The sequence below is a fragment of the Gymnoscopelus braueri genome (assembly GCF_963280865.1).
Source record: "Gymnoscopelus braueri genome assembly, chromosome: 5".
In the NCBI taxonomy this organism is placed as follows: domain Eukaryota; kingdom Metazoa; phylum Chordata; class Actinopteri; order Myctophiformes; family Myctophidae; genus Gymnoscopelus; species Gymnoscopelus braueri.
Genome location: NC_137606.1, coordinates 20,187,228 through 20,197,717, shown reverse-complemented (window position 1 = coordinate 20,197,717; position 10,490 = coordinate 20,187,228). Strand labels below are relative to the sequence as shown.

General features: G+C 42.0%; 1 protein-coding gene across 2 annotated transcripts in view; it reads right to left on the bottom strand.

Annotated features, from left to right (window-relative positions):
- pax3b (paired box 3b) overlaps positions 1-8,448 on the bottom strand; it is a gene marked incomplete at its 5' end in the record, with an annotated part of 34,215 nt that extends 25,767 nt beyond the window's left edge. The window contains 4 exons of one of the 2 annotated variants that reach the window (XM_080427923.1): positions 5,405-5,551; positions 6,680-6,809; positions 7,447-7,682; positions 8,394-8,448. In XM_080427923.1, coding sequence (XP_080284049.1) covers positions 5,405-5,551; positions 6,680-6,809; positions 7,447-7,682; positions 8,394-8,448 — 568 coding nt within the window. The remainder of the gene's footprint in view (positions 1-5,404; positions 5,552-6,679; positions 6,810-7,446; positions 7,683-8,393) is intronic. The other variant, XM_080427924.1, reaches the window with a different exon arrangement.
- Positions 8,449-10,490: the final 2,042 nt, after the last annotated feature.

The window sequence follows — 10,490 nt, the reverse complement described above, 5'->3', positions numbered from 1 at the left end:
TGCACATGCAGTGCACGAACAGCCTAAATGGAAACGTGTTGGCCTTCAACAAGGCTTCTCTGTATCATCTGACTAATTTCACTTAACGAAGCAGCCTCAGTAAAGATACACTGTGAAAATATGACGGTAGAGAAGGGGCGGGGCCAATGGCTCTCCAAGTCTATCAATCGTTAACTTTTGCCTCCAGGGTTAATTATAGTCTGATGTTTGGACTTTTAAGGAGGCATGGAGGAACAACTTCCAAATGCCAGTAGTTCTCTCTAATATTTACAAAATGTATGTTGTCCTGCATTAAACTGCAAGTTTGTTAAAAAAGGCTATGAGTGTGCTTTGGAAAAATTGTTGATGGAATGTTTCAAAAAGAGATTACAAATATTCCACGTTTTATTGCGAGGGTTTTTGAAAATAGCAGATCTACAAGCTCTCAATGAGTTGCATCCAACCCGTTGTGGGCTTGTTGTGAGCTTGTAGATAATATGTTGCATAATAGGTTTAAAGTGCTCTTCTTGCGGGTTCTAAAATAAAATCCAAATTTAGCCTTGTTTCAAAATGACACCAAAGGTTGATTTGATTTTGTAATTCCTCATAATCGCGGTAAGTAGGCCTACCCAACTCATTCCTCCTCGCTTATAGGCTATTTTCCGACTGTCCCAGATTGTTTGAACCAGCGTTGCCAGATTTTGCCAGAGAAATAAGCAACCAGGTCTATGAGTCCGTGGAAAAATACATATTAATGTGGGGCTCCTTGACTTTAAAATAAGCAACTGCACTTTAGAAACAAGCACAAAAAAACGCAACCCGCAACTAGCAAATATTTACAAGCAACTTTACAGAAAAACAAGCCCAAAGTTGTTTATAATAAATAAGCGGAGCGGGCAACACTGGTTTGAACTACTGAGCGGCCTTTTATCAAAGGCACAATTTGATTTAAAAAGACTAAAGGCAGAGCCAGTTCTCCACCCTCAAACAGCAATGCTTTTCTATTTAATTCAGTTGTTTGGCTGAAAGAAAGAAGCCCCTTGGCAGGTTTAAGACAAACAATTTGAATGATTGTAAACCAACACTTTGAATAGCGACATTAATGACAAGGGAATGTTATCCCTTGTTGTGTGACATTTTACATGGCTGGTTGAAAGAAAAAAAAAACGATTTTAATTTCCTTAATAAAGAGATGACATCCAACGAAATATTCTTATTTATATACAGGCCATTAGGCCTGGGCCAGTGGTTCTCAAACTTTTTCATATCAAAGACCTCCATCTGAAAAGATTTTGTGCAGGGACCAAGATTAGGGTTGTTAAAATGTTATATATTCCAAATTTTTCACATTTATTTCAAGATTCTTTTGAAAATAGAAGATCTACAAGCTCAAAAAGCATCTCATGCAATTGTTGTGAGCTTGTTTAAGTTTTGAAACTGGTTTTCATGCTACATTAACATATTTGTCTCGGGACCCAGACCCCCTGAACCCCTGGAACCCCCTGGAACCCCCTGGAACCAAGTATAGTATAGGGGTCCCCGGACCCCAGATCAACTGGCCTTTTAGGCTATAATGAAATGCACAGGTATGTATCTCACACAGGCACAAAGTCCGACACAGACAGCTTTCTGTTGTTTTTTGCCCATGCGCTTCTGGAGGATGAGCTCCAGATATTAAACGAGCACGCGCGCGCGCGCGCACGTGTGTGTGTGTGTGTGTGTGTGTGTGTGTGTGTGTGTGTGTGTGTGTGTGTGTGTGTGTGTGTGTGTGTGTGTGTGTGTGTGTGTGTGTGTGTGTGTGTGTGTGTGTGTGTGTGTGTGTGTGTGCCGCGGGCAGAGAGAGAGAGGGAGAGAGAGGGAGAGAGAGAGAGAGAGAGAGAGAGAGAGAGAGAGAGAGAGAGTCAGGGGGAGACATGCAGAGAGAGAGAGAGAGAGAGAGAGAGAGAGAGAGAGAGAGAGAGAGAGGTGGGGAGGACAGAGGGGCGGTCTTGCTCTCCAGATGAAAGCGGGATGAAATAAAAGAGTGGATTTAATCTGCTTGAAGAGCTTTGGAGAGGGTGAGTGCATGTGTTGGAGCAGCGCTCATGATGTGTGTGTGTGTGTGTGTGTGTGTGTGTGTGTGTGTGTGTGTGTGTGTGTGTGTGTGTGTGTGTGTGTGTGTGTGTGTGTGTGTGTGTGTGTGATGGTGAGGGTGAGGGTGAGGGTCCATTGTGGAGCTCCGCTCGGGGCCATGGAGCCGCTCCGCTCTCCTCTCCTCTCGGGGGAGAACATTGGTCCCCTTTCACCAGAGCACTCTTTAATACAGTTCCTCCATCATTAAATGTGACACAGCACAATATCCATGTCGTTTAGAAGACATTATTAATGTTCAAGAGGGCACGACGGGGTCTCATCAAACAATCAATAATAGGCTGCATTGAACGATGACGGCATTTTGGAATAGGCCTATATAGGGCCTATTTTTAGAATTCGTTCTTCAAAGCCAACATGTGACCTTATCAGAGTTATAGGCTTATTGTTATTATTGTGTACACACGTATAATCTTAATTAGGCTATAAGAATGGAAATATTAATATTATTAATCAATGAATATGTTGTGTTTAAGTCCGAATTAAGAAGCTGATTGAACTGATGTTTAATTTGCATGTTTAGCCTACACCTCAATCATTAAAATATTTTTTTGTATTCGTTTTTATGCAATTCATTAAAAAAAAATATTAATAAATATGCCAACAGTGAAATATTTAGGCTATATATAAAAATTACAAAAATACGCTACCTTGTGTGTGTGTGTGGGGGGGGGGGGGGGGTAGGCAGGAATGCCTGCCTGCGTCAGTCGATTTCAAAGACTTCCAATGGTCATAGTGAACAGCGGCCGGTTCCTCTAGCTCAGGCATTCCAATTTAATTTGACTCTGTTCCACAGATAAATATTGTTAAAATAGAAGATCTACAAGCTCACAATGATCGGCTATTTTCAAAATGTTTGCCACCTTCTTAGGATATTTGACAATTTGGCCAATTTGACCAATCAATGTTGATTGGTGCAGTAATTATCTTTTTCTTCTTCTTATTTTTTAGGTATTAAAAAGCTCTTATAGTCCTTAAATTGTAATCTGTAAACCCCCCAAAAAATGTGGGGACCCCCCTCGGGGCCCTGACCCACAGGCTGAGAACCACTGCTCTAGTTGACCCGCAAAGAGACATTTTGTAGGTGAAAATGGCCCCAATCTCTCTCTAGTTGAACGCTCTCTATAAAACTGCAGCGAGGCAATTGGCGCTCCCTGAATAATTCATCCTTCATTGCTGCCTCATAATGTATTTTCTCGGGCTTTTGTCTGGAGGAGCTCTCCTCTCTCCTTTTCTACTTTCTTTTTTTTCTCCTCCGGACTGAATTATAAACAGGTTGCCTTCTTTTATGGCGACCAAGCTGCCTGGGAGCTGCGGCCCTTTGTCCGTGCGTAACCGAAGCGTGAGCCTCTATAGACTCTCGGCCCTTTGTCTCCCAAGTTCATCCTCAAGTGTCCGATTGTTGTGCGCCTTTGTGAGGGATGGGACTCTTATACAAATGTTTGATCAACTCATTTGGGGACGTTTTGTCTTGTCAAACTGTCCCGGCCTGTGCCTCGCTCTTCTTCCTCCAATTCGTTGTACTGTCCTGTTCTGGAGACTGTAGTGTAGCCCAGTGTCTCAACCTGTGGGTCGGGACCCCTAGGTTTTTTTTGGGGGGGGGGGGTTGACAGTGAAGTGACAATTGAAGAACTTTTAAGACCCTTTAAAAAAAAAAGACCAAATACTGCATCAAAAGTAATCCCTAACCCAAACAAACTACTGTATAATATTGGCCAAATTGTCAAATAATATAAGAAAGAGGCCAAAATTGTGAAGAACGAAGTCTAACGAAATGGGGGGTCCCCAGTTCAAATATGATTATTTGGGGCCTGATGCTGTACACAACGAAAGAGTTTTTTTGCACACCTTCCACTTGGACGCACACAGCTGATCCATAACCTTTCTGCTGGGACAGTAGCCTATATACAGCTTTTTCAACTGGCCTGGCCTCCTACATTGGGAATAAAAATAAATTGATCTCAATAGCTTGCACAGGATTCTCTAAATTAATGAAACAAACGATCATATTAGGTACCACCATTTTATCTTTATTTATTTTAATAATAATTATGTATTGATGTATACAGGCCTATTCCTTACAAAAAAACGACCATACAAAAAAAGAGTGCATAGAAGTTAGTTAGTTTGCACTTCATACTCTTTCCCCTTCCTCTCTTCTCTCTTTCTCACACACAAAGTGTACACGCGCACACACACACACACACACACAAACACGCGCCCACGCACGCATTCTTCACTTCCCGCAAAAAGCCATCACCTGCTGTTTGATTTACGGTAAGGCCTCATGGGAAAAGCATTAGCCGGAGAGATATGATGGTCGATAAAGAATGCCAAACAAACGAGCGCACTTTATGGGCGCGCCGACAAAGGAGCTCACACACTCTTCTATATACGCTTCATCCGCATCCAACAACTTTACAACCGCTACAACTGCTCGCAAAAACACAGACAAAACACAACAACCAATCTCTCTCACCTCCACCACCTTAAAACTCCACAATCACGCACGTTCGTCACCGATCGCACTGATGCGCAAGACGGGACACAAGCAACAGGTTGGAAGGGCAAACGTTTCCAATCTAAAGCACAAACAAACTCAGTTACTTACTATAATGCAGTTGCTCTCAACCTTTTCAGGCCGTGACCCCCCAAAATAATCATATTATTTGAACAGGGGACCCCACACCCCTGACAAGCACTTGGAATTGTAGGAGTTGAGCCATTATATTTAATCTGAATAGGTTCCACTGTGGGATCAGATCTGCTATTTTCTAAATGTTTACCTCTTTCTTATATTATTTGACAATTTGGCCAATGTTTGACCAGTTTGTATAGTATAGTTTGTTGATTACTTTTGATGCAGTAATGGACTTTTTCTCTCTTTTGTTTCATTCTTTCTTTTTTTAAGTTATGGTTTCTTCCATCATAAAGAGTGTTTCAATAAATGTATTTCTATTTTGTACATGATTGGTTGACTCCATTCAGTATTGTGATTAGCTAGCAAGACACCGCCCACTTCATTTTAGGTATTAAAAAGGTCTGAAAAGTCCTTAAAATGTCACTGTCATCTGCCCCCCCCCCCCACCAAATCATGAGGGGACCTCCCTGGGGGTCCCGACCCACAGGTTGAGAACCACTGCTCTAATGTATAATTTATACTCCGTCGCATGACGCTGCCGCTTGCCAAGAGCACATCTTCAAGCTATAGCATCACGAAAAGTTTTTTTTGTTTTTCCGGCAAGCGACGCCGTCGTGCGATGAAGTATAAATGTAGCTCAATCAGTTGACTCACATCTGTCTCCTAAGATGCCTTCGATGCTGTGTTTGGCCCGGCGATCCGTGTCCTCCAACTCTTTCTTCTCCATGTCTTCTTCTTCATCGTCGTCATCCTCTCCTTTCCCTCCGAACTTACTGCGCATGATGCGACTGATGGAGCTCACTGAGTTCGGGAAAAAATGAAGAAAATAGAAAAGCATGAAAGTCACGTAGGAGAGGCTATTATATTAATTGTACTGAGCAAATGTCAACGAAAGCAAATTAGCTTACACAAAATGTGTAGCCAATACCTATTGGCCTAAAATTATTACAATGAGATCTACTATTTTCAAAAAATCTTGAAAAAATTGTTAAATATTTGGAATATTTTGAAACATTTTAACTGTCTATTAGATAGCCTATGGTGCAAAAAAAAAGTAAAGTAAAAGTCTCCACTGGCTTGTATAGCCTCCATTAATTAATGAGGGAGAACATTTCAAGTGATTTCTTGGCTTGGGACTAGGGGATCATAAACGTCACTGTGTGTGCTGTCCACAATGCGGGGTTTATGACAGGCTGACTTGTTGATCTCTGCGGTCAGGTATAGTTAATGATGAAGGCTAATAGATGAAATGATGATGACGATGGTGGTGACGATGAAAATGATGATGGATGACCAACTATATGCTGCCAGCCTGGTTGGCTGCACGCACACACACACACACACGCACGCAGGCACACACGCATGCATGCACACACACACACACACACACACACACACACACACACACACACACACACACACACACACACACACACACACACACACACACACACACACACACACACACACACACACACACACACACACACACACACACACACACACAGGAAAAGTACTTGGACTGTGTGACCTAATGCAGTGGTTCTCAAACTTTTTCATGTCAAGGACCCCCAAATTAATATGTAGCCTACTATTTGGCTGCAGACCCCCATCTGAAAAATATGTTGTGCTATGGGACAACATAAAATTTGTGTTGTTAAAATGTTTCAAAAACATATTCCAAAATGTTCTATTTTCACGTTTTTTCTATTTTTCTAATAGCTGCAAGCGCAAGTGAGCTTGTAGATTGGCTATTTTCAAACAGCCGAAATAGGGTTTCGTGGTTGAACTGATTTGTTTATGTTATGTTAACTCATTTTGCTGGGGACCCCCTTGAACCCTTTTTCAAGGACCCCTGAGGGTCCCCGGACCCCACTTTGAGAACCACTGACCTATAATGTAGGCCCTATACTTCTGCCTCTTTTTTACCTGATGGAACGGTGTTCCGGTCACATATCCCATCCTTCAGTAATTTATCCCGAATCTCCCAACTAAACATACCCGGGTTGTCGCGCTTGAACTCCTCAATTCTCTTCTCTACGTCCGGCGTCGTACCCTGCTTTAAAGACCAGAAAATGTAATTTTATTTACTTTTATATATAGGGTGAAGTATAGCCATGTATTTTCTAATATTCTCTTTGGCAGTGGTGGAAAAAGTATACCCACATTTTGTACAACTGTTACAAGTAAAAGTCCGGAATTCAAAATGTTACTTGAGTAAAAAGAACAAAAGTATTGGTATCAAAATGTACTTAAAGTACCAAAAGTACTCATTATGCAGAATGTCCTGTTTCACGAGTTTTCAAATAAAAAATCTTTGGAAAATAGCAGATCTACAAGCTCACAATGCATCACAATGCACCATTGTGAGTTTGTAGATCGGCTATTTTCGGCTATATGGCCGAAATGTATAGGGCTGAAGTGGTTAATGTATGTTTTGTAATAATAATCAAAATATACAAAGTAACTGTAACTAAAGTGGTTGAATAATTAGTGGGGTAAAACTTCAATATTTGCCTCTGAAATATAGAGGAGTAGTAAAAGTAGGCCTATACAGCAAATTGGACATACCCAAGTTAAGTAAAAAATTGTACTTAAGTAGGCTACGGTACTTGAGTAAATGTACTTAGTTACTTCACACCACTGCACTAATGGGAGGCCTTTCAGCGCTGCGTATGGCCTATATTCTTCCATACCTTGGGTTTACTTCCACCGATAGCCCCGGGTCGTATAGAGCCCGTCTCTTGATACCGGCAAAGGATTTTGGACACGCAGCCGTGGGACACCCGTAGCTGCCGGGAGATGACACACGGCCTGATGCCGTGGTGGGCCATCTCCACGATTTTATGACGAATGTGGTTGGGCAGGGGTCTGCCGTTTATGAAAACTCCCCCCAGCTGGTTTACCCGGCCTTGACCCAACGGGGTGGACACTGGATGTAAAGACAATAGTGTAGGCCTATGTCAAAGAATCACCTATCATTCACATGCCACATCACAGTGAAATGCAATGCAAGTTATGATGTATATATAACACATTAACGACTTCAATTATGATTAAAATAAAATGGTGATAAATGTACTTTCAGATAAAATTGCACAAAATAATTTCCAATTCATATTTAGGGCTAACAACAATTAGGCAACTTAAAATGTATAGATTAAAGCTAAATTGCTTATAATAATTTACACAATTAAGCTAATAGAAATACTGAGCTGAAACGTATTCGTTTTTTTTCCATCTAAAGGCTAGGATTAGATCAACAATGCCAACATATAGGCCCTACATACAATCTAAATTAATAACTATGTCAAAACATCTCAACTGTATGAATACGCATTAGGCCTACACATTATTTTTTTATAAAACCCCCTGAAACACATCTTCTCTAATAGTGCAATGATTCTCAGAGAAATGTTTGAAATGAATGCAAAACAACGATACGAACACTGCGTTTCAACTATAATGTTAGACAGACAAAAGTATGCCCGAAATAAAACCCTGTGAGATGGACAGGACTTATGGATATTTACTATAAAATGTCGTTGATGTTTTTAATAGCCCTTGGTGCGTGTGTGCATTGAGGCCCACAATCTCTCGGCCGAACTTTAAAAACAGTCCTGTTCTGGGTCTTGATCTTTACCTTCCAGGGGGAAGCCGCTGCGGGGGTAGTTCTGAGCCAGAGTGGGTCGCATCATCATGGGTAATGTCATACCTCCACGACCCCAAAGTTACACGAATCCCTCCTCCGGTGCTGCTCGGTATAGAGCCTGGGGATTTCGTGCACCAATAAAATAAAATAAAAAGTCTTGTATTCCAGTCCCTGGAAGGTTTAGCGTCGGTAAAGTTAGCCACACTGGTGCTAAGAAAGTACAACTGCCCCGGGAGAATGAGACCGCCCGCCTCTGCGAGGCAAAAGTTAACAAATGGGAAACAGCAAACTGTGTGGAGATGTAGGTAAAAAACTAAAGAAGACAACAACTAAATCAGCTTGTTTCCCAGTCTGAACGCAGACGCGGCGGCCACAGCGGACGACGTCTCCGGGACAGGGCCGCGACTGGTATAGATGTTATTACTGTTTGTTGTTGACACACGTTCAAAGTGAGGGGGAGACGGTCAAAAAGTAGCGGATCACTTATCAGAGGCTTGCGCTTCTCTCTCCATCAGTGCTTCGAAGGCTGCGATTGGCCGAGAGGTTGCACCCGGTCCCCAGCCGCGCGTAATGATTGGCTGACGCGGTGAAAACTTTCTTGATACGAGGCCCCACTCACACATTTGCGTTGCAGCATGCGTCCGCCCCCATACACACCCATGGGCGGGGGGGGGGGGGGGGGTAGGGGTGGAGGGGGGAAATGAATGGGTGTGTATGGGGCGGACGCATGCTGCTGCCCCGCAAATGTGTGAGTGCGGCTCAAGCGAAGCTGTCTGTCAGGGTTGTGCTTCGAAGAGGGCTGGAGCAGGATGATGAGAGGACTGTTCTTTGACAGATGAATGATAACTCACACGTTTACGAGTTGTCAAATACAGAAAAGCCGCTTTTCCATCACAGCTTAAGCACGACACTGTCCAGTACAGTCCAGAACCGCACCGCACCGCTTCAAAATGTCTTGCGTTTCCATTGCACAAAAGTCCCCACTCGCAAAATCCCCACCCTCCCCTCCCCTCCCGAAGGAAATCAACGCCCCTTTCTTTAACACACCAACTTAGCCTCAGGCTACAGGGTTAGCCTAAATGCTAGCGTGCTTCCTCAGAGCTAGTTTGGCTCTTAAGTTATTATTTGGCCATGTTCACCCTGACTTTAATCTTCGCTATTGTTGGGAAGACCTGTGTGGTGTCTAAACACGTTGCCATCACTTATATAAAAAACATTATTAGCGTGTATCGTCGCACATTCATTGTTGCCAGGTTTAGCAGAAAGAAATAAGCAATCAGGTCTATGAAAACAATCCCAAAAGAAGCGACTATCTACGGCTATTTGAAAATAGCAGATCTACAAACTCACAACGCGTAGCGATGCGACGCATTGTGAGTGTGTGCATCTGCTATTTAAAAAAAATATATACATATACAGTAAGTATAGACAAATACATATTAATTTGGGGGTCCTTGACATGAAAATGTTTAAGAACCACTGGTTTCAACAACATGGAAACAAGCCCCAAATAATCAACTACATTTTAGAAACAAGCAGTGGTGGAAAAAATACTCAAATGTTTTACTTAAGTAAAAGTATCAATACTGCAATGTAGAAGCATCTACAAGTGAAAGTCTGGAATTACTTGAGTAAAAGTACAAAAACTATTGGTATCAAAATGTACTTAAGGTACCAAAAGTAAGTACTAAAATGTTTGAAAATAGCAGATCTACAATGATGCGATGTGTTGTGAGCTTGTAGATAGTCTATTTTCAAATAGCCTAGGTATAAAATAGGGCTTAAGTGGTTAATGTATGTTTTATAATGTAATCATTTATATCTGAAAAGTAACTAGTAACTAGTAACTAATACGTTTTCAGATAATTGTAGTGGCGTAAAAGTACTACCAATATTTACAAGCAACTTTACAGAAACATAAGCCCAATGTCGCTTATAATAAGTGGACATGGCAACACTGCTACCGTAGTGTTTACATTTTACAGAGACCTGAGTGGACAGACACAGCTGTGAGCCGACCAATCAGTAGCAGTCACAGCTTTAGCCCCGCTTAGCCCAGCTCAGACCTACCCAAGACTGGGTACTTTT